Source organism: Biomphalaria glabrata, chromosome 1, assembly GCF_947242115.1.
Source record: "Biomphalaria glabrata chromosome 1, xgBioGlab47.1, whole genome shotgun sequence".
Taxonomy (NCBI): domain Eukaryota; kingdom Metazoa; phylum Mollusca; class Gastropoda; family Planorbidae; genus Biomphalaria; species Biomphalaria glabrata.
The window spans coordinates 30,550,518-30,576,165 of NC_074711.1; the positions used below are offsets into that span (position 1 = coordinate 30,550,518).

The 25,648-nt window shown below is 36.0% G+C and overlaps 1 protein-coding gene across 1 annotated transcript in view; it reads left to right on the forward strand.

Annotated features, from left to right (window-relative positions):
- LOC106069653 (uncharacterized) overlaps nucleotides 1-25,648 on the forward strand; it is a 59,795-nt gene that overhangs the window by 16,495 nt on the left and 17,652 nt on the right. Inside the window, exons 4-13 of the mRNA XM_056031971.1 lie at nucleotides 6,739-6,863; nucleotides 7,876-8,045; nucleotides 8,791-8,908; nucleotides 9,924-10,817; nucleotides 12,078-12,238; nucleotides 13,110-13,162; nucleotides 15,472-15,592; nucleotides 15,883-15,948; nucleotides 18,226-18,306; nucleotides 22,276-22,314. Of these exons, the coding sequence (XP_055887946.1) occupies nucleotides 6,739-6,863; nucleotides 7,876-8,045; nucleotides 8,791-8,908; nucleotides 9,924-10,817; nucleotides 12,078-12,238; nucleotides 13,110-13,162; nucleotides 15,472-15,592; nucleotides 15,883-15,948; nucleotides 18,226-18,306; nucleotides 22,276-22,314 (1,828 nt within the window). The remainder of the gene's footprint in view (nucleotides 1-6,738; nucleotides 6,864-7,875; nucleotides 8,046-8,790; nucleotides 8,909-9,923; nucleotides 10,818-12,077; nucleotides 12,239-13,109; nucleotides 13,163-15,471; nucleotides 15,593-15,882; nucleotides 15,949-18,225; nucleotides 18,307-22,275; nucleotides 22,315-25,648) is intronic.

Genomic DNA, 25,648 nt, shown 5'->3' on the forward strand with positions numbered 1-25,648 from the left:
GAAAAATACCATATGGTGTTACAAATGCTGTGTAAGGTTTTGCATTTTCTGTTAAAGGTATTTGCCAATAACCTTTAGTTAAATCCAATTTAGTAAAAAATTTTGCTCCATTTAATTTATGTAAAATATCCTCTATATTTGGCATTGGATATGGGTCAAATTCTGTGATGTTGTTAAGTTTCCTATAATCAATACATAACCTTATATCTCCATTCTTCTTTTTGGCTATCACAATTGGTGAAGCATAAGGAGATGTTGATGGCTCAATTATACCTGATTCTAGTAAATTGTCTATTTCTTTCTTTACTTTGTCTTGTAAATGTAGCGGTATTCTATATGGCTTAAGTTTGATAGGTTTTGGATCTGTTACTTTAATGTCATGTTTAATAATATTAGTTTTTCCTGGTATACTGGAAACAATTTCTTTGTATTCCTGTATTATTTTAGTTATATCTTTTGACTTTTCCTTAGTTAAATTATTAAGATTAATCTTTTGCCAAGTTTGATTCTCTTTTGTTTCTATTACAGGTATTTCCTTAATATCATTTTCATTATGATTTTCATTTGTTATTATCATCAAGCATTCTTCTCTTTCTGAAAATGTATTTTCTATTTCCTCCTGAATGTTTTGTATCAACTCATCTTCTCTATCATGATACAGTTTCAAATTATTTATGTGATATGTTTTAATTTTCCCATTTATTTCAATTTGATAATTCACATCATTAATTTGTTTTATCACCTTAAATGGACCTTTCCATTGTTTACCAATTTTATTTTTCAGGTCATTTATTAATATTAATACATTGTTTCCTACTTCTAGTGTTTTCAATTGTCTTTTCTTATTTAGATTCTCATGAGCACTTTGTTTGTATTTCTTATTGTTGTTATATGCTTGAGTCCATATTTCTTTCAATTCTGTTGTGATTGTTGTTTCACTGTCATTATTTAATTTATTCTCATTGTCTATTAGATTTTCTTTAAAAACATCTAATTCATCTCTGGGTTTTCTTCCATGTATTATTTCATATGGTGAAAATTGTGTTGCTTCATGGATGTTGTTTCTATGAGCAAATAGTACATAGTTAATGTAATGATCCCACTTGTTCTGATTATTCTGAATTATTTTTGTTAGTGATCTTTTTAATGAACCACCATATCGTTCACATAAACCGTTACTCTCTGAAGAGTATATGTGTTGTATATTATATTGTTTAGTCCATTTCTTAAATTGTTCTGACTTAAACTGAGATCCCTGATCACTCAATATAATTTTAGGTATACCATGTCTTGTAATTACTTTTTGAGTTATGGCATTAATGATATTTTCTGCACTTGTATTTGATAATGGGATTGCCTCTGGGTATCTACTAAACATGTCTATTACTGTTAAAATGTATTTATTATTATTTTCAGTTTGAATTAAAGGACCTATTAAATCAATAGATACTTTCTGAAATGGTGCTGTATGTTCATCCATTTCTTGAATAGGTGCTTTATTCACTAGGCTTTTGTTAGATCTCTTTTGACATATGTCACATGAGTTTATGTATTTGTTTATTGTTGCTTTCATTTTGGGCCAAAATACTTGTTTTGACAAATTCCTATAACATTTCTTTACTCCCCTATGTGCTGCTAAATTATTATCATGTGTCATGATTAAAACATCTTTCCAATATTTCTGTGGTAAGACAAGTTGTTTTATTTTCTTGTTATCATTACTTGTTTGTCTAAATAATATTTTATTCTCTATACAAAATTTCTCCATTGGATTATTATTGTTTTTGTCTGATATTCTTGAATATATTTTCCCAATAATATTGTCATTCATTTGTTCTAATGCAAATGTGGGTGTTGTTTCTTTTTCACTTTGAGATATTTGTGTTTCAAGACTATTTTGTGTTTCATTTTCTATCTCTCTTTCCTTAACATCTGTATTTTCTATTTGTATTACTTTACTGGTTTCTTTTTCTTCATCCTTACTTATTACATTTATTGTATTTTCCTGTTTCTCATCTTGTTTATTCATTGATCTTGTTATTACCATACTTGTTATATTTTGTGTTTCTATGTTTTCATGATTTTGTCTTATGTTTTTGTATTTGTTTTGCCAGTCTTCTAATTCTTTTCTTGAACATTCTTTAACTCCTTTTATGTTTCCTACTAACATATCATATCTCATTTCTGGTATTGCAATGCCATCACAATAACCAGTGAAAAATGGAGTTTCAATGTATACCCTTATAGCTTTAAATTCCCTTACGGTGCCATCTGCTAATTCTACTTTCTTAGTAAACCCTTTATACCAATGAGGTTTGACAAATTTAGTCTTTACTGCCAAAGTGTTACAACCTGAATCCCTGATTAATTCCACCGGAATTCTATCTACAAACCCTGGGTACACTGCAAAATTGTTCCTATTTCCTTCCATGAAATATACCCTATCTGTACCTTTATTTTTGTATTCCCTACTGTAACTCCTATTTCTATAATTTCCCCTGTCATTCCTATCTCTACTCCTATATCTACTGTTATTTTGTTCATTGTATCTATTTCTACTTCCAGACCTACTATTCCCTCTTCTACAGTTAGCTGCTATATGACCTTTTCCTTGACATTTAAAACAGGTTATTTCATTATATTTTCTATTTCCACTATTTGATCTGTTTCTATTTCTACTTCTATCAACATTTTCTTTGGTGTATCCTATTAAATCTACTTTGCTCTTATCCCTATCAGAAAATGGTTTATTTGGATAGACATTTTTGTATACTCTCATTATCTCTGTTATTTCATCTATAGTTTTTGGGTTTCTTTCTCTAATAAAAGATTGTAATTGAGGATCACATTTATTTACAAAGTTGTCCACTAGAATAAAATTTTTTAATCCCTCATACGAGTTATTCACTTTTTCTAATTTTACCCACTTATTGAAAAAATCCTTTTCCATATTAATAGTAGTTTGGGGTTCTATTCCTAATGATGGTATATTGTCAAAGTATTTCTTTCTGAATGTTGTAGCATTATGACCATATGCATTCAATAACTCTCTTTTTAAAACTTGATAGCTATCATCAATATGATGGTCATGATTTTGACATATTGTTAGAGCTTGACCATGAACAAAGTCTATCAGTATTTCAGACCATTCTTCTTCAGGCATATTAAATGTAGACATTTTTGCCTCATATCTTTTCAGGAAATCACCAATGTCATCCTTCTGTTCATCAAAACTTTGAATTTTTCTTTTTAGCCATGTCTGTGAATTAGGGTTGTCTCTTTGTGTGGTAATATTATTTGAATTATTTGTGTTATTTCCTTGTTCAGTTTGAGCTCTGGCTTGTGCTGCATCCAATCTCATCTTCTCCATTTTAGCTTCATGTTCTCTCTGCCTTTCTTGGTCCTCTTTTTGCTTTTCATATTCTTCCTTTCTGATCCTATCATGTCTCTCTATCTCTTCTTTTTCCCTTCTTATTTTATCTTGCCGTTCCATTTCTTCCCTCACAACTTGCTGTACATAAGCAGCTAAGTCTTTTCCTTTTAACTCCATGGCCTTTCCATCCTGCATAGCTGTTTCCTTAACCTCCTTAAGGTCCACATATGATGATGTAGCCATTGTGTTTTATATTTTATATATATTTTTACTTAGCCTATATTGGTTATGGCTATACTTTAAATTTATTTTATATTTAGGTTTTTACACACTTTTATACCAGTTTTAAGTGTTATGTCTCTATCTATAGATTTAGTAAATGAGTAAATCTAGTCTGAGTTATATTTAAATCTGTATATTCGATCTAGTATCACACAAATTCAAATCTAGTATATTATATTATATATAATAGTACCATTTAGATCTATAGTTATCAAGAGCACTATGACTATTAGATCTAGTATGATTTAATTGTACCAAAGAGATGTACAACAATTTGTAGATCTAAATTTAGTCAGACGACAGTGTTTGACTACATAGCCAGTTTCGGCATTATTCTCATGGCAAAATCATATTTGATTTTAACCGCTCAAACTAAAATTATTTTAGTCTGATTCACAGTAAAAGAATCCTACCCGCACTTTCTATCATTAAGTGAAAAAAAAATACAGATCTAATTAAATTAATAAAAATAAATAATTTAAAATAATATAAACAAATGAAATAATTAAATGAGACTATCGCTATGGGTTGGGATGTGACAATATGGCACACAATGATAACGTCACGAAGTAACTAGGCAACAACGGATATGACGTTTACACAAACAAAACAATTACAACTCTAAACGTATAATATAGTTTTTCATCTAAATTATGTCTTCTTCCCCGAACGGGTTTAAGGCTTCAGCACCACCTGAATTTTACTCAGGCTAACATACCAAATTTAGACAAAATCTATTTCTAAGGGCAATCTAAACATACACTAATAAGAAAAATGGCACTTAGCTTTTGATAAGAAAGATCCCTTTGTTCGGACTCCCGAATATGCTAGATCACAACAAATTCCACTGCCTCTCTTCCAGTTCTGACTCTGTTCTCCGGTGCTACCAGTATCCCACGTAATGCCACAGATGTCCTGATATGTCACAGCAAAATGTTTCAGTTCCTTCGACGACTGTTGATGACTGTATGTGTAGTTCCGACGACTTTGTGTGCACAGTTACTGACGAATAGGTTAACGGTTCTTCTGGCGACGACTTGACTTGTGTAGACGACTACTGACAAATAATAGTCTCTTGACGGCAACTTGATCTGGACGACTGACGAATAACGAATTTCTTGACGATGACTTGATCTGGGCTGACGAATAACGGCTTTCTTGACGATGACTTGATCTGGGCTGACGAATAACGACTTTCTTGACGATGACTTGATCTGGGCTGACGAATAACGGTTCTCTAAAATAGTTCACTGCTTCTGCTGCTACTCTGGTAGTACGACGAAGTTTGCTGTTGTACTCTGCTTCACTAGACCAAAATGTCCAATGTAGACTAGGTGAAACCAAGGTCACCTCCGACGACGTTCCGTTAGACGATTAACGGTTTTCAACGAAATTAAGTGGATGTAGCTGTTTCCACTACTTCACTGCTAACAAGTCTAGGTATGGTCTAGACCAACGAATACTAAATATATCAATGTTCAGTACTGCTAAATATTACTTCACTAACCTTCCAAAGGTTAAACACAGTGACCGTTATAAAAGTGGCAAGCAACCGGTTCAATGAGCAAACTGCTCCACAAGAATCTCTCAAAGGGTAAGACGACAGAGCGATTTAGTTAGCTACCAAACTTGTAGTACTCACAATACTTCTGACAGCGGGCAAACTGTCCTTCTCGAAACTGACGAGGTAAACTTGATACTCAATGTGGCTCCTATGACGAAGAAAAAAAATATGTCCAACAGGTTCACTAACGATCTCTCACCCGTTATGAATGAACGGTTTCTCTGGCTGTAGGTCGATTCAGCATATGAAGATCAGGCTTTGATACTATACTGGTTAAGTCTACTCAACAAGACGTTGCGATGATTACTGTCCTGACGAAGGTCACCCTGAGTTAACGGCTCGTTGAACGTACGATCAAGAACATGTAGATCTAGAACAAAGTCACTCTGCGATGATGTTGTGTTCAGCCGTACTCCGATGAAATCTTATATCTTCGAGTGCACGACCCTCACCTGAGTAAACGTTCTGCTTCGATGTCCGGTTCGATGTTCGGCTTCATCAGGGGTCCGGCTTCGAGGTTCGGGGTCGCCACTGTGATGTTGCTTATTCAGGCTGTCTTGAAGTCAACCAATTACTCTGCAGGCGTTTGGATGTAATTGTTCGGGTGTATTACGTGTAGTTGACCAACAAGTCAGACAAAACAAGTACATCTGTTTTTAACAAGTGAAGAGATGTAGTCAACACCGATGAACAAGTTCACATGGATTTATTCTGATAAAAGACCACAGTAGAAGTCTCTGTCACTAAACACGTCGTTACCCTGGAATATTCTATCGCTAACTGATTTTCCGGTCTCTAACCCAACATATCCCAAACGTCACTAGTCCCGTTCAATATGCGTCATCTATGGTGCGTCGCTAAATAACTAACCTATATAAATAAGGTGTCTAACAGTATACATGACATTTGGCTCTTACAACACCCAGTCATCAATAGATTCTAGTATACATGACATTTGGCTCTTGCAACACCCAGTCATCAATAGATTCTTATTCAAATGACATGAGGTTGTTGACACGCCAGGAGGTTCGAATGCCAGCTACATAGGACAACACGTTGGTATCCGAGATCTTTTCCGGAGTTATTGTACAACGTAACGAGAAATACTTATTCAAGCACATTTATCTAACTCTATGTTTCCTAATGTTCCTAATACATTTAATTAACTTACTCTATGTTCTTTATCTAATAGGCCTAGTGCAACAATAATGTTTTACGCAAGCGATAGTTTTAAAACGGAATAGAAATAAATTCGTGCACGGGTAAACTAGATGATAGCAGACGACAACATTTGCTATTTCTGCTTATAAAGTTTTGTTTAGGTAGTATTTAAGAAAAAAAAAGTGGTGGGGTATTAATTGTATTTCTTTTACTTGAATTAGACTCAACAGGAACGTACATCTTTACATTTTGGTCGAAGTTCTTTATTTTTTTGTTCTTAAATTAAAGGAATTATTAGAATTTACATTATTGTGAATGAAGAGCTAATTTTAAACTACTGTTTGTTTTCTTCTGGTAGATACCTCAAGTCAGCAAAAACACTTTGCAATTGCAGGACAGTACATTTCACTAAAGTTCTTAAGAACGCTGATATATTTGTGATGACCTCCTCCAAGTGTGATATAAGAATTTTGATTCGATGTGGTGAGTAGATTTTGTTGGGGACAGTAGATTAGATTGATTCTTATGTTATGCTAAGTAAATAAGCTTTGCTCTTATGTTAGGGTGAGTTACACCGTGAGTAGATTAATTATGGTCTTACGTTGTGTTGGCTGAAAGTACAGCAGTGCCTGGTGATTACATGTGATTACCAACCTGTGACCGCAGCTGTGTATCAAGGATTGGCCTCTTTATTCACATGAGAAGCTACAAAAGGATAAGATCGTCTCGATGTAAAATACTAGATTAGACTAGATTAACTTTTTTCTTATGTTATAAAGAGTATATTAGCTTTGGTCGTATGTGGGGTTGGTAGAATAAAAAAAATAAAGTTCACCTTGAAGACCTTGTGGTCTATAGGGCAGATTATGTAAAGGTCATTTGTTTCTGTGGTTAACGAGGGTGTCATGTGGCCAGCACACCAACGACCAACCGCCTTCACTTTTCCCAAATTTAAGTCAGATACCCATTAGAGCTGGGTGGACTCAGGGGCGCCCGAAGATCCCGAAATTAAAAATCCCAGTCTTCACCAGGATTCGAACCCCGGACCGGGTTTTGGAAGCAAAGCGCTTTACCGCTCAGCCACCGCTCTTTTTTCTAATATTGGGCCCACAGTTGTGGTGAGTGGAATAGAAAAGTACTTATGTTGTTGAGTAGCTTAGTTTTGGCCTTTTATTGTGCGGAGTATATGACCTTTGGACTTATGTTTTAGCTTTCACTAACGCGCATTTTGGGCATTGATTTGCATACTTTAAATTGCCTGTCATAGTGTTTATATACTTTTCAAAATTAGCTAGCTCATCTTTAAGACATTTGACATAGCAGAATTTGTAGATCTATCGACGATGTGATACTGACAGTTTCTGTGAGGTCTTAGTGCCTTCTGTATATCTTTGTTCCAAAAACTATTTCAAAAAGTCGACAAAAAGTGGATCGACTCTCTACGAAACAAAGATGTATGAGACTAGAATTCACTTTCATCCTTCTACCTGCCCAGGTGTCGAGATACCACTGGTCGAGCCTGTACAGGTCGCTGGTCTTGTGGTGTCCAGAGAAAATCCTAAACTTCGTTGGGGCGTCAAACATCATGTGATAGACCTGTGTAACAAGATTGAAGACCTTCCAGACAAAGGAATCAGAACAGTATTATACCAAAGTTTTGTTCATGTAAGTATTTAAATCAGGCCGGATTTAATCAAGGGGAGGCCCTAAGCAGGATTTTTGTGGAGGCCTCCTACTCTTTTTGAATACTTTTTTAAAAGGCACTTGGTAATATTAAGTAAATATCGTTTTAAAAATCGTATTTGTAAAGAAAGAAATATAGAGGACCTGTAAATTTAATCTCATTCTTTCTTATATCCAATACTCATAATTGAAACGAAATGTATACATTGGTTTGTAGAGGCTTCCCTTAAGGATGATATCCTGGGGGGGGGGGGCACTGATTTAAAGTCAATTCTGCGTAGTACTAAATGTAACTCCATATCGTTTGTTTATGTAGACCCAGATCTTCCTTTAAACAATGTTGGGACCAATACAATTTTATGTGATTTGACATTCTTTCCGATTTCCGGAGACCCTGGGAAGTAGCCCAACCTACACTCCCCCCAAAATCCAGCCCTGATTTGAATGTATTTCTAGTTATCAAAGATTATTTAATTGCTCTTTGTCTCTTAGTCTTTGAAAAGTAAGAAAACGATTTATTGCCTTATAGGAAGAGAGTGTCTTAAAGAAATAACTAAACTACCATGTGAAGAACTGAAATACGTTCAACCCAATGGACTTTCCACTATAAGGATTTTTTTTTCAATACATCAACACAGATCAAAAAATAGTTACAGTATAGGAAATAAGAAATACTAAAGGGAAATAAAATGATTACAATTAATTATTTGTACACTTCCTCCTGCAGGAGCTTTACCAGGGAGAGAAGAGACTTGAAAAGATGGCTCTGGCTCGAGGGGATCTCCTGTTCTATCATCAAGTGAACTTGGCGACTCAGTTTCAAACTTTGGTTACTACACCGCCAGGTCATTGTTCTACTCGTGCTTAAATGTCAATGTTAAATATTTGTACCTTAAAATCATTTCGCTCTGATCCATTGAGTAGGTTTTATTTGTAAGATGTCGTTGTTATTTTAGGCAATTACAAATTTGCCAAATTGATTCCGTGTCATTTCACTGTCAGAGTTAGAATTTATGAACCGTCTCAAGTTAGTATTCAGTGATGTCTAATCTATCAAACCTTTCAATCAAGTACGCTGTGATACCAGTCTATCAAACCTTTCAATCAAGTACGCTGTGATACCAGTCTATCAAACCTTTCAATCAAGTACGCTAAGCTACCAGTCTATCACAACATTAAAATTTAATTCAATGTGACGTCTAGTAGGGTCTGCAGAGCCTATATATAGCGCCTCCTTCGTGATCGAACATGAGCACAATCTCATTTCTTATGAACTCGAAGACGGCAATGGAGTCCTATCTTCACTTTGAAAAGCTGGCCACACACTGGGCATGGGAAGGTTGGGTCTGTTGCAGAGTTGCCCGCTTTGACTCGTAGCTTTGCATGTGTGATGTGTGTGATCTGCGTTCTTTGCTGATAGCTGATCTCCTTCCCTTGTACATTCACGACTTCACGTCACGAGGAGCTATCAGAAGTTAGCGTTTCCCAGTCATGGATGTCAATTTCACATTCTTAGAGGGAGCTCTTGGCAGTGTCTTTATAACGTTTATGTTGAGTCCGTTGAGAGCACACAGCTTCTCGTGAAACAAAAAGTCGTTTAGGGTAGCCGATTTTCAGACCTACTGACTAAGACTTGTCCAGCCATCGTAGTTTGGACAGCTGTGGCCTGGATACAGTTCACCTGTGTCAGCTGTAATATCTTAAATCTTAAACAGGGAGGTAGAAGGAGTTCAGCTTTTTGGTGTTTCTGGCTAGCCTTTAAATATAGCATGATAAGATATTTTATATTAAATTTGGTGGGTTTAGACATTTCTGATTTTGTTACGGCACCTGGCAATGTTTTAATAACTTCTTTAACAGCTCAGAGTGGAGACGAACAAAGTGATAAGCCAATGATTGTAGCCTCTTACGAATCAGAGCCGATGGCACATCTGTCCAATATCATGCAAGATGCCATGTTAAGGATAAACAAGGCTCAAGCGGACGATGAGTTGCCCTACACACCGAAACCCAGTGAATCAGAGTTACAGACCCTGCTGAGTAACGAGATGAACGAGATCAAAAGAAACTACAAGAAACATGGCAAGCGAGAAGTGCAACATTCCAAAAGGGATCCGTTTTTAACGACTGATCCATTGACTCACAGATTCATTGGTGAATCTGGGTTTAACACAAATACTAAGGGCACCTTGACTGACAGAATCATTCGTGATTCATTACCTTTAGAAATTGTGAGTGAATCATGGAATAAAAGAATCATGAGTGATTCTATGCATAACCGAATGCAGATGTTTGCATTTCTTCACAATAAATCAACTCAATTCCAAGAACGCCGCAGCATGCCCCATCAATTGAGAAAAAAAAGTGCTCCCCGTGCAACGCCACAGCTTTTACCACAAAAAGTATTTGTGGATGGGGAATATGTGAGCATCTTCGACTCTAACACCATCCTTGAAGATCTGGAACTGGAGGTTCCCATTACTACATCCGCAAACCCTTTCACGACCCAGAAAGCCATGCACACATTTATGACGCAGAGGCCACCGGATGAGCACAAGAACCCAGTGGCGCATATGCTGTTCCCCTCAAGAGACGAAGCCATGGCGCATGCCCTGTCTCAAGGCATGCTCGATCTCAAGGACGAGGACGTGGACGATGACCTGGACAATGAAGATTCTCTCATGGTGGACACCTTGGACCCTGCTGGCGAAGCCTTAATGAATGCCAAAATGAAGTTGAAAAAAATTACTAAAGGTAAATAAAACAAAGGTTTAGATTTCATGGCAAAGTAATGAATTAATCAATGAGCTATGGTAAATAAACAAGTAGCCTCCTGGTTACGTTCATGTTTAAATCTTTTCAGAGTATAGAAGATTCTAAGTCTGATGATACAGATCCAGACTTTTAAACATAAAAAGACATAGGTCTAGGCTAGAACACAGGATCTACTAAGTTAGAGATATGGTATAGAAGATGCAGACATAATACCATAAAAAGACAGTGGTCTAGAAGATTTCTTCTTTGCGAAATTTTCCACTGACGAGTTTCAAGATATAGGTAGATCTCTAGACCAAATTTAATTTTAAAATGATTATATTTTGAAAAAGTAAAAGGGTCAAACCAGTGGGGAGAGAGAAACAGTTGGGTAAAAAAGAAAGTTGAAAGACAAGCTTCAAAAACTTAAAATGTGAACCTGCCCAAATGTTAACTTTTAAAAACAGACTATTTTACTTTAAAAAAAAAAAGTTTGCTGACTTTGATAATTTCGCGTTTTGATAGAATACAAAGTGTTTTTGATAATCATTTTTTTTTATAATTAAAACGAAAAAAAATCATATTATTGGATTATATCAGTTAGTCTTTATATTTATGTCTATGACCAAAACACTATATGAGTCCATGACTCTTCATCGGTGATTACAGTGCCTAACAGACATTTTATTTAGATATCTAAATATCTGATCAAGAGTGTTTATTTATGTTTTACTATTGAGGAGGTTTTGTGTGCCTAAAGTTTGAGTTCTCTTATCTTAACTTATCTTATCTTATATAATACAGACGTTACTTCAAAAAAGAAGACGATTACGTCCTACGCGTTATTCATTTAGTCATGCATATTAACCAATGACTTAAATTCTGCCAAGTCACTGGTTTTCCTGGCTAGCTCAGGCAATCCATTCCATGCTCTAATAGCACTAGGGAGTTCTCTATTTGATCTATGCCTAACTGCAATTTTTGTGTTGATGCAATGAGGGCCTAAAGTTTGAGTTCTCCTGTTGATCTATGCCTAACTGCAATGTGTGTGTTGATTCATTCAGTGCCTAAAGTTTAAGTTCTCTATTTGATCTATGCCTAACTGCAATGTGTGTGTTGATTCATTCAGTGCCTAAAGTTTAAGTTCTCTATTTGATCTATGCCTAACTGCAATGTGTGTGTTGATTCATTCAGTGCCTAAAGTTTAAGTTCTCTATTTGATCTATGCCTAACTGCAACGTGTGTATTTGATGTACTCAGTGCCTAAAGTGACGCCCCTGCCACTTGCCACCGTCTCCGTGAAGAGCTTGAAAGTACTGCAAGAGGAACACCGAGAGTCGGACCACAGGATCAAATCCTTTGTCGTGTTCTTTGTCTGTGTCATAGGCATTATTGGAGTGATTGGAGTGTTGCTAGTTCTGGTGAGAGGCCACTTTCAATATCTGCCTTTTAATTCATTTTAAAGCCTCATTTAAGTCATCTTTTTTTTCGTTCTTTTTCTTCCCTTCTTTTTCTTTCTGTTTTTAATATTGAATAGTTAATTTTTAAGAATGTATATAATTCTAAACATATTTTAACAATCCTACGACGAGATGTGTGACAACGAAAGGGTCAGTCTTATGACTTACGCTTGTGGCCCGAAAATCTTATTTCAATGTGGCTCATATTTGCGAAGCCCTTAACCCTAACCCTAAACCCTAAGGGGAAATGGGTAGGCTGACCTAAACTACAAATATGACTTCGTTGTAAAACTAAAGCCCCTTAAGAAATAATATAAGAAAGAGCTAGATGCGCGTCAGAAGTGTGGGGTGAGTGGCTGAGAGGCCAAAACCGTTTGACTACCTAACAAGGGGGCTTGAGTTCGAATCCCAACTCGTGCAGTGTGAGCGCCTAAAGGCAGCACGGAAGCTTTCTCCCAGTTACCCCCCCCCCCCACTTGTCCACAAAAGAGATTGGACCATATGGTATTGCTCATGCTGTTAGCATGAAAGATCTTCTATATAAAAACAATTTTTAAAAAATGGTGGTTGTTCTTGTAGAGACTTGTGACGGAGTGAAGATTTATTTAGTAACAAAATAATGTTTCGCATTATCCCCAGAAACCCAGAATTAACATATCTCACAAATTAAAAACATACTTGTGCTGATGTGTATATGATTAAGAGAAACATTGCAGTTGATTATGCGTATGTTGAAGTTTCTCATGAATCATCACGTCTTTTGAAACATCATAATTATTGATATTTTTATTTTATTCAAGAAAATGACGCATATTTATACAAATCTCATTAGGCTATAAAAAGAAGGCCATCGAAAGATAAATATTCAGTTTTTGATGTCCCAAAGTAAGTAGTTCTCTGGTATTCGCATTCTAAATTGTCTATATGTGTTTGTATATATTTAGAAATTTTTAAATTGTGTATATCTAAAATAGAAAGAATGATTACAAAGAGTCTGTGTTTTCACACGAATTCAGATGCGGCCCTTATGGGTTCAGTCATGGGTAATCTGTTTGGTAAGCAAATACGGGTGAAGAGGCAAGTTTCGTTATTTTCAGCAGAATATCAAAAGCTATGAAGCACCATCAACAACCACAATCCTCCCTACCTCCATACAAAATAGACATGTGCCTGGCTAAAAGTGTTGCTGATTATTATTATTATTACTTTGTTAATAGTCAAAAGTATTCAATGAACTTATTATTGTAAAAATTTGCTTCATCACAAGCCTGTTCTGACCGATCACCTAATTGATAGTTGACCCACGGACATGAAGGTTGGTCATTTCATCCCCGGTCATTTTATCCTTAGTCACTTCATCCCAAGTCATTTCATCTCTTGGTCATTTTATCCCGTAGCCATTTCATCACCTGGAATTTCATCCCCTGGTCATTTCATCATCTGATCCAACAAATAATAATTGTAAAAAAAAGTATGAAATTAACAGTATTTCATATATTTATTTTCATTTACATGACTTAAGTGTGACACATTAAATAAAAAAAAGAATTTAATTAATTAAAAATAAAATTCATTAACTTAAAAGAAGAACATATATAGACATAGAGCTAATGTAAAAATTTTGTGTGTGTGTTCATTGAAATCAATAAGTTAGACAGGCTCTAGAGAAGGCTACCAATTGATTCGTAGTGCTGACTTTGCTGTACATCTTTGTAAACTTTCTTGGCCAGTGTTGCATATTTCTTCCTTGGTTGATGGTCAGAGCCACAATTTATAAGTTTAATGCTCTAACGGGGAATAAAACAAAGCCTATAAGCAGTATAAGGCGATATGATTTGGCGATATGAATCGGCTCCAGGACATGGGCGAAATCAACGTCTATTACAATAAAGAAAACGTTATATCGTGGTTCAAAATAACGCGCCCATATTTAAAAAAGAAATGTTGACTAATGACGATAAGGTGAAAAATAGCCATTATGAGATAAGTTGTCAACACGATCATAAGTATTCGAATCGTTACCTCGTTCTCTCAAAAGATTTTCACTATTTCCACCCCACTTTGGCCTTTGATCATTACATCATGCAATATGCGGAGGATAATACTGGCATGTCTACATCAAATAAAAACAACGTAACTACATACAAAGCCCGCATTACAAATATATATATCTACTTATTTACATATATTACTTTATTTCTTAACAGGCATGAAGAGAGGAGGGGGAACACTATAAACACTATAATGACATGTCAAAACTATCAAACAAACATTCTAAATGAACATATTAATATATTAGATTAAATGAGAGCTTAAAGGCAAAGCCTTAACAGCAACAATGACGCTTTGACTAAGAAAAAAATATATAATTGGGGATGAAATGACCGGGGTTGAGATTACCGGAAAAGAAGTGACCAAAGATGAAATGACCGGTCATCGAATGACCAATTACTCATTCATGACCTCTGGGAGAGGTCCTTATCTTTAATAATTTTATTAGAGACCTTCGGACTATGGTATATGTAGGCTAATATAGTTACTTTTAAGGCGTAACACTAAACACTTCCTATTGAATATATAATATTCATATTCATAATATATAACGTGCGCAACTATGCATTCCTTATTTCTCAAACGTAAATAAATGTATCTGGTATGTTATTAGTAGCTATTACTGTGAGAAACTTAAAAGGTATTTTTTATATGTTATAACTTTTTGTTTGGGGTGGGGGGGGATCTAAACTGCAACCGCTAAAAATAGTTGTCGTTTAAAAATGACATACATGAACAAAAATCAATTTGTAAAAACTCATATAGTTATGCTGCACCTTCAGTAATACCCAAACTACGAAAGTGGACAAACTTGTACAAATACTCCTTCTTACCTAGTGTTATTAGAGCATGGAATGGGTTGCATGAGCTAGCCAGGAAAACCAGTGACTTGGCAGAATTTAAGTCATTGGTTAATATGCATGACTAAATGCATGACGCGTAGGACGTAATCATCTTCTTTTTTGAACTAACGTGTGTATTATATAAGAAAATAAGAAGACACCACCTGTTTTACATGAGAAATATCTAAGCATAGAACGAGAGTTACCACATTGTTCTTGGTGACTATGATATCAGTTGCCTTGGTTTTGGGTCTTACCCCAAGCTTGTACTTAATTGAGTCTGGGCTTTATTCACCACAGGAGACGCACCGAAAAAGAACGTCGCCAGAGACAAGAACAACTTTTAAAGCAACACGAAGACCTTATGGACAAAAAGAGGAAGATTCATCCAGTCTATTCTGATGCTGAGACCCCTGAAGAGGTAAGTTAATTAAAATATTAATAAAATAGTTACAGACTACGACAACGACACGAAAAAAAATATTTTAAAATAAGAAAAATTTCATGTAGGAATTGTCTTAGTGTATAGATCAAGAGTAAGCATTGTTTTACCTGGCATCGCTGACCCAACAGTAACCTACATATTTTGCCATTGCATCGAAGTTCCTATTCTTTCGTAACAATATATCGGTTTAATAAGTTCACCCTTCTAGTTTTCATAATTCAAGGCTGTAATAGATTTGGGTACCATACATTTTTTTTTTCTGTCAGGTGATACCATTTATAGATCCTCTGACTGGACGTCGGACCGCTACGAGTAGGCCCACTCAGACACAGGTCAGTTCCTTTCATTTGTTGTAGTTGCATTACTCGAGATATTAATGGTGAGATAGATAGATAGATAGATAGATAGATAGATAGATAGATAGATAGATAGATAGATAGATAGATAGATAGATAGATAGATAGATAGATAGATAGATAGATAGATAGATAGATAGATAGATAGATAGATAGATAGATAGATAGATAGATAGATAGATAGATAGATAGATTGATTGATTGATTGATTGACGGACGGACGGACGAACGGACTACGGACGGACGGACGGATGGAAGGACGGACGGATGGATGAATGGATGGATGGATGGATCATATATGTCTATATCACACCAAATTGAGAGAACTATCTTTCAAATATTTACACACTTCCTGTCTTTCATTCAGTTCGACTAACCTAAACATATACTCCACGACTCTTGCTAGACGAATGAAAGTAACCTCATAGGTAATATAAAAAAAAAAGTAATACAAACACAAGACGAACACAATACCATTCTAACCAAACTCTGCATGGGCACTGAAAGCTTATGTATCTCACGTCAAACGAAACAAACACATAAAATTAATCCCATAAACCTGTTTCAACTGTAAGGTACTTCAAAGATAATCCCTCATTGTCCTTCCATTGACATTATTTCATCCTTGGTTGTTACGTAAATAAGAGTAAAAAAAATGTTGAGTAGTTGATTATTAAAATTCCTCTATTCAACTTGCACATTTCATCGGCAAAAACATTTTTTTAAATGACTGGAACCCGGAACCTAGACACGCTTCTCGGAAATGGCTGTAACGATTTTCCAAGAAATATCTATGGGGAAAAAATCACTAGCTATTTGGCCACAGTGGAAAACTCTAGTTTGACGTTATATATATTTTTTTTAATTATGAAAAAAAAATTAATTTAGGCGAGAGGACTAGAAAATCTGTATCTTGAACAGATTACATCTTTGTGTATTTTCGCTTGTCGGCCCTATTCAGTAAAGAATTTAATAAAGAAATGTTCAAGAAGATTCCGCGCACCGTCTTGTAAGTCTAAATCTAAAGGCCTATCATTAGAATATTATAAAGTCTAGTTAGTAGATTTATTCATTCGCTTAACCAGGATTTTTTTTCGAAAAGGGGGTGGGGGAAGGAGGCGTGGTAAAATATGTTCCTTTTTTTAAATCTAACATTTATTAGTTATTTAGATCAAAATAATTGTCCTATGAAATATGTTATGTATTTTTATTTACTTTTTTATATTTATTTTTCTTGTTTGTAATCAAGTTTTGGTTGTTCTTTGGATCTTTCGATTTATAATTTAACAAGGTTACCAAGACAGTTTGTGTGGAAACACAAACTCAAAATCGGCCCCGAAGTGGTCCACCCTGGCAGGTAAAAAGGCAGGTTTCAATATTTTCAGAAAGAATATTAGATTTAAATTCTATCAAAGACAAATGATAGAGGAGAATGGAGAAAGAAGGTTGACAGATCTTGTGTGGTGCCTCAGCGGTCCAGCTGACTAAATGATAGGTGAAAGTGAATGTGAAGTTAAATGTGAACCTGGCCTAACTGATGTCTTAGAATGATCATCTAATTGATCTAATTGTTTTGTAAAGGGTCAATCTCTAATTCAAGGGTCAATCTCTAATTCAAGGGTCAATCTCTAATTCAAAGCCCAAGCAAAACAAAATGTCGAAAAACATTTCCGTAAAAAACAATCCTTTAGATAAGAGAGTTCCATAGAGTCTAGAACTGTGCAGTTCACGAGTGCGATAATATGAAAAACTACTTATTAATTTATTAAATTATGTTGTACTTATATGCTTACTAAAAAGTTTTTTTCTCTTTCAAAATAAATGTTATATCATTTTTTTTTGTATTTGTAATAGTTAGTATGATAGAACTTTTTTAACTTAGCAGTACAATTGTAGAAAAAACAATATTTTTTACAAAAAATCTACAACTGTTTGCATAAATAGGCTAAAAGTATGGCAAATTGTTATCAATGTTAATAAATAGCAAGGTGTTTGTTACTATTAATAGTGAATAGTTGTAAAAATGCATACTTTATTTAAAAAATTAGATTTTTCGCTTTCAGAAAAGAAAAAAGTAGCTGTTGCATCAGAACTTTGAATGATCTAAAATATTAGGATGTCGGATTATTCACTATCTTTTCTAGTTTACGAGATCTAAACAGGACGAACAGACGGACAGACAAGCCACACAAAACTAATAGGCGTCTTTTCCCCCTTCGGGGGCAGCTAAAAAAGAAACTCTGTTTATTTCAGGATGACGTCATAAAAAGTCGACCTATTTTGAAGAAGAAACAAATTAGAACTCTAGGAGGAAGACATGTTCATAGTGCTTTTGTAGGTCACTCTTTTTTATAAAGCTTATATCAACTCTGTCTGTCTGTCTGGTACAAAGTTTGTACACGATATTTCTCCGACGCCCTATCTCGGATCAAATTGAAATTTTGCACTTTTTTTTTTATCTGACATTGTCCATTGTCTTCCGAGACATTAGAAGTCATATATATATATATATGTATTTAGTTATTTTGTTTTGTATCTCGAACATTGGAAAGAAGTTGTACTTGACTGAAGTGGTGGTATAAGCTTTATTACTCCCCTTTATAGGTTGCTGCTTTAAAGTAAGTTTGAAACAAACAATTGATCTATACGATCTTCTATTTTTCATAAGCACCTCACTAGCATAGCGGTTAGTATGTCTGTTTGAGGAGGCTTGAGCCATGAGTTCGAAATCATGTCGTTTCCCCCTTTTTATAAATGCTTTAAGAAGTGATTTATGGCAAAATTCAGCCAGATCTCCCTTTTTTTCTTTCCCCCACCCCATTTGTCCCATCTGGTCAGGGATAAGTGGAAGGATCGTAGCGCAGTGGAAAGGTCAACGCATGAAAAAGCACTAAACAAACAATTGGTAAAAATATTTCTAATCCCACAGGTATATTGTTGTTAGTCTATATCTATTATAAATTTAATTACATGACCGATCCAAACTAATTGATGCATTTGGACTTCTAATAAGCTTTGTTTGTTTGTTTGTTTTTAAGTATTTTTGTTACTTTACCTTTATTGTGGGTGTCTAATAAGTCGGACGAAGACCTTTGAGCTCGAGGAATTTTTGTATATTTGTGTTGATGCGGAAGTGTCAAGTGAGTCGAAAATGTATAGGGCCCAAAGGCTGGGAAAATGTGGACATCGGTGCTCTAGAACACATTAGACATTCAATGATTACTCTCTATTAAAAACCCAAGAAACCAAAGAAACTTAAAACACAACAGAAGACTTCTACAACATGTGGACGTTTGGGTGGCAATGTGCTAGAACAGTGTTTCTCAAACTGTGTGCCGCGGCACACTAGTGTGCCGTAAAAAATTTGCAGGTGTGCCTCGGGAGTTTTCAGAACGCCATATGTATGTGAAGCGTTACACAGGCCTGCCTAATATTAAATTTGTATTTTACGTTGCGATGACATCCCCACTTGCAACGACCAGTAATAGTAGTGGGTCGCTCCATAGTGACAGAAAGGGCTGTTCGCTCTTCAGGTTATGGAATTGTCAAGTGTCAACTATACATATATTATTATAATGATAAAATGTAGGCCGTCTTACCTGACGCATAGCTGTTCTTGAATTGTTAACGATAATAATAAGCGATGTGTTTCATGTACATTTTTTAGGTGTATGCTAATAATAACAAATTATCTCTTAAGCGTTATTCTTTGTTATCCATGGAGAAATATGTTAGTAAGAATGAAACTGCGAAAGTGTTCAATGAAAAGCATGGAACCAAACGAAGGTACATAGAAGATTACATCGGATATGGTTTTATATCTTCGGGACCTGAAGATTCTCCATTGCCATTCTGTCTGATCTGCAATGCAACTATGTCGAATGAGGCGCTTGTTCCAAACAAATTGAAGAGACACTTGGAAACAAAACATCCAGCTGTAAAAGCGCAATACAAGGAATACTTCGAAAACATCAGGGCTCAACAAAATAAACAAGCTAAGAAACTTGCAAATTACCTAAAGCTGCTAGAAAAGGGATTGATTGCAAGTTATAAGGTTGCTCAGTTATTAGCAAAACGCAAGAAAGCACACACAGAGGCTGAATCAGTCATTGCACCAACTTTAGCAATAGTTGTTGAAACTATCTTTGGACCCGATGCCGGCGAAATTTTTTTAAAAAGTTCCCTTGTGAAATGATACTATCTCGCGCAGAATTGAAGACTTATCGTCACATTTACGAGATCAAATCTGCGAACACTTCGACGTGACTGACGATGAAGTGTCTTTGCTGTGGTCTCTTCAAGTTGATGAATCCACTGACGTTAGCGGCAAAGCCCAGCTGCTAGCTTTTATTCGGTTCATAAAGGATGAAGAATGTGTCAACGAATTCTTATTTTGAAAAGACTTACCAACTACGACCAAAGGCGAAGATATTTTTAAAGTGGTGAACGAAAACATTTTGCTCTTCAAACTACAGTGGAAAAACTGTGTCAGCGTTTGCACCGATGGCTGTCCTTCCATGCAGGTAAATAGAAAGGGATTCGTCACTCTTTTGCGTCAAGAAAATCCAAATGTATTAGTTGTTCACTGCATGATCTACAGAGGAGCTCTTGCCTTCAAATCTGTGCCGAAAGATTTCATGTCTGTTCTGGATCAAGTGATTGAAGTTGTAAACTTCATCAAATCTCGACCGCTTGCATCCCGATTTTTCTCAGAGCTTTGCGAAGCAATGGATTCACACTACAAATGTCTCCTGTATCACACCAACGTTTGTTTGCTCTCCAGGGGAAAAGTGTTAAAGCGTGTAGTCCATGTCAGGGCTGAGCTGATTTCATTCTTGGAGGCTGAAAAAAAAAGACTTTGGATTTTCTATTCATGACGAGATCTGGTGGGTTAAGGTGACATCTCTCTCTGATTTATTTCACAAATTAAATTCATTGAATTTAAGTCTTCAAGGACCATTGGAAACCATCATCACTGCATCCTCAAAACTGAATTCATTTAGTGAAAAATTGTCTTTGTGACTAAGTAAGATCTTGAAAGGAGTCTTCAATTGCTTTCCTACTTACACTGAATGTGCTTAAAATAAAGAAATCACACTCGAAATTCTGGACACCTTGACACACCTGCAGTCAGCATTGCAGCATTACTTGCCAACAGTTGCAAGTAATGAATATGGATGGGTCAGCTATCAGTTTGGAAGCTCATTGATTGAAAAAACGATGCACTTCTTAAGTCAAGTTCTGAGAAGAAAAGCCTGGATGTGTTTTGGATTTAATCAACAAGTTATAATATCCTGCAATCAGTTTAAAAACAATCAAAATAATTCTTCCATTTGCATCTTCATGGTTTTGTGAGTTTGGATTTTCAGCACTGACTGAAATCAAGTCTAAGAAAAGAGAGAATTCTTACAATAGACGATGAAATGCGACTTTGGAGCCTCGATTAGATCGCATTTGCTCTCAAAAACAGGCACATCCTTCACATTAAATGTAATACTTAAAAACTGGTAAAATCTTTATTTCTTTTTTTATGAAACATTTGTTGCTCTTCGTGGTGTGCCGCGAAATTTTTGTAGTTTTTTTACTGTGCCGGCAGACAAAAGAGTTTGAGAAACACTGTGCTAGAAGAACTTTATTACAAAGCTCATGTTAACTAGAATGAGGTTGTAGCTTAAAATATAGAAACTAACAACAGATGGATATGAAACCTTCTTTTTCAAAAGCATTTCGCTGGCACAACGGTTAGTGAATTGGCTTGAGGAGGCTTGAGCACGAATTCAAGTCGTATACCTTTTTTTTTATAACAAACATTTACAAAGCTATCCCGGTAACATTTACCTAAATATGCCCTTCTTTGTCCTCTCCCCGCCTTCCCAACTGGTGCAGACACGTGATAGGATCATAGTGGATTGAAAAAGTTAAACAAAAGCAAATCGTAACAATATTTCTAATCGCACAGATTTGTTATTTTTAGTCAACATTAATTACAAATTTAGTTACATGACTGATACACGACTGATACAGACTAATTAATACAATTACACCTAATATAAACTTTGTTAAGTAATTTTATATTTTTCTTGTTTTAGTTTCTATGATTTCAAATTCTAATAAAATGATATAATAAGGGACATAATCTAACAATTACGTCCACTCATTCGGGGAAATTTAGATTCTTTCCCTTTTCTAAGATTTAAAAAAAAAAAAAAAAAGAATATTTTTTGGCGTTATCGTTTAAATAGGTATTATTGTTTTCTATTTGTAAACAAATGTAACATTTATATCAATATAATTTCAATGCAGGAAACACTTCCTTCTGAGAACCCGATACGCAACGTCGAGGTGAGTCTTTAATAGTGATGAGCAAAAGTTAAGTAAGAAGTTATACTTCACTAAATTGAACTAAAAAATAATTAATTAAGGCCATTGTTTAGCTAGAAAAAAAAAGTTTAGTGAAAATCGTAGTTTTATTAATTTTTTTTTAGTTACTAACTAAAAAGTTTAATTCAAATTTGTACAACTTTTCAACAGGTGGTCAGGGTTGAAACACACATCCCTGTTTTCTGGTCATGTGAAATCAATAACTTTTATTTTAAAAAAAAATGATGCAGTTAACAACTATTAAGTCAGTCTGCATTTGAAGAGGGTAAAGTAAGATGCTGGTAGAAGTTATGGGAGTAAATATTTGCAATTGAAAGTAGCAGTATTATAAAATGTTAAACATTTTTTACCAAAAGTTTGTATTTAATATTATGAATGGGGTTGCTCCGAATTTTTTTGTGAGCCACGAGGAGGCGTTTTATTTCTGTTTATAGTGGAAATCTGATTACTGAGCTAGGTCAATATTTAGTGGTTTTAATCAATTCATTTGCGGCAAACAATAATTTTTTAACTGCAGGAACTGTGACGAACCGTTTTAGCTCACTCAAGGTATCACTCAGGTCTAAGCATTTAATTAATTTATTTACACCCTATTAATCATCAATTGCACTAATTTAGCGATCAAGCGCTAAAAACACAGCCACCACCCGTCCAATCCAACCCCACCCCCTTTGGCAGCGATGTCACATTTTACCATCCCCACCTTGACACGTGCCACACTTAGACTCTTGACAAGAGTACGCTCCCTCCATCTATCTTGGCAAACATCCGTTGACCTCCCCCCCCCCTTTTGGGAGCGGCTGGTCACTTCAAAGGGCCCATTCAACTCAAAGCCTCGGGCAATGCGGTTCGTCTAGCACTAGCCATTATCAGGGTATAATCTCCCTTGATCCGGCCGAGCTCTGATAATCCACCCCACCTTTTATATCCTCTGACCACCTGGGCGAACTCCCTGGACTTCAACTCGCGCCTTCGCGCGGTGTCTACCTCCCGGAAACGCCGTCACGGTCAAGCGAGGATCTCTCTGTCAAAGACGCCGGATAGTCTAGACCACCTTTGCACTTATATCCCGCCTCACCCCCCTCTCCACGTGTATATGGACAAGACTTCATCGCCCGATCTCATTCACGCTGGAGAGACCACAGGGAGCACATCTATATCTTGCTTGAGCTCTGGACTATTTTCATTCCCTTATTTCACTTTGGATTGGTGCTTTTATCTATAGGCTACATCCGCCTGAAATCTTAGCAACCTAAAGCTGATACCAGATTTGTTGGCACCAGATCTGCAGACATCAGTCCTACTCATCCTTCAAGAGTCCAAGTAACAACGCTAGCCACAGACTCGTCACTGGCTTGACTGAATGGTAGACGCAGCTTAGCTCTGCAACCATACAAGTTGGACTGCACCCGGAGCCTGGATTCACTACGCCAGCCCACCAGCAGACAGCATCAGTACCAGCCACACCCGTCTCATCAGTGCAGCACCGGACCTAAAGCTAAGCAACCAGCCTAATGACACTCAGACCATTTGGTTCTCAAATCTAATGATGATAGACTTGTCCATGTAAATACGCTAGATCCCATCCTAGCAACTGTACAGCATTTTACCTTTTAATTATCCTTTGTATAATAAACTGTATATATTTTTACATTTAAATATAGTATTGTTGACTCCATTATAACGCTGTGCTTGTAGTTTATATGTGTAAGTGTGGGTTCTCAAACCATAAAATCCCCTAGACACCGATAACGGCCAATACTTTAATCCAACTTGTCACAGGAACATCAAGTACTTTCCTTTTATAGTCTTAAGAGTTATTGAGTTTTAAGTATAAATCGACAGCTAGGCCTATATAGATCTAAAAGCATTAGGATAACCAAGTCTAGGAAAAAAAAATCTTAATCCACACCCTCTCTGGCCATAAAGTAAATAGACTGTGTCCAACTGATTTTAACAACCTGGTCAGCTAGACATACACACGTAGGCCTAGTGTTCTGTACGTGTGTAGTCGATGATAGCCTACTACAAGACTACCCTGCATTTTTTTTCATTACGCGTTATGCAATAGTGTTTGCTTAATGTAGAGTGGTCAGACAAGAAAATAACATACTGGCATGCTAGTCAAGCATGTTCGTAGATCTTTCGTTTGTTGATCTTTACACTGAAATAATTACACACCCTCCCTGCCCAGAAAGTAAAAAGACGGTGTGTCTGACTGATTTTAACAACCTGACCAGATAGACGTACATGTGTAGGCCTATATAGTGTACTGAGTGTGAAATCCATAATGACAAGACCACCCTGTTTTTTTTTCCTTGCGCGTTTAACGGTTATGCAATAGTGTTAGTTGTATTTTTAGTGGTCAAACAAGAAAATAGCACATCGGCGTGGTTAGTCAAGCATGTATTTTACACTATAAAATAGTTATACAGGCCGCGGAAAAAAAAATATGTGTGTGTGTGACTGTGTGTACATAATTAATCTTTATTACATTCTGACCCTTTCGGAAAACGTTTATTGTGTCCTAGAATAGGTTCTTCCTGGAATTGGTGGAAAACTTGTAGACTCCCCGCTCTTGCTAGCAAGGGGGTCTTGGGGAGCTCGCAGCGCTCACCCAGCGCGGGGCGAAGCCCCGCCGCCGAGCACTATTTCTGGTATTGAAAGCCAACAAAATGCATATTCTGAGGTATTACAGTGCATTATCTTGCTATTAAAAAGTTTTATTTCAAAAATCTAATGTGCTATTTTTACTGACTTTGACCCTCTCGCGCCGTTCGGCGCATTTTCCGGCTAGCTGTTTCCACAAAAATCTGTCACTGGTAATGTCTGAAGCCTCTTCCCACCTGCCATGAGGACCTCCATGAAAGTGTGACGCCAAGTTGCACTAGGATGTCATCGCAACTCTTATTATGCGTAATTCATTTTGTCGAAGAACATGTCCCTCAAAACCTCATGCGACGCTCTGTCACAACCTTACTAAGGGGTCGACTCCCAGTTCGGCATTTGATTGCTTTGATTTAGATCCGATCTCTATAACTGACTCCTAAAATCTGTCTTAGCCATCTTTGTTTAGCCACTTTTAGTGGTTTTCAATTTCGGCAGATTACTATTCACACTTTATTAAAGGAGTCCATCCACTGGTAGAAATGTGTAACCTCTCTTGATTACGCTCTTGGAATTACATGCATGTATTTTGCTTTAGATTTTATATCGAAAAGGGAAGTTTTATCGTCAAAATCATTTGTTGAGGGGTTTTAAACTAAATATTCTCTGGAGTTTTTTTGTGTTTTTT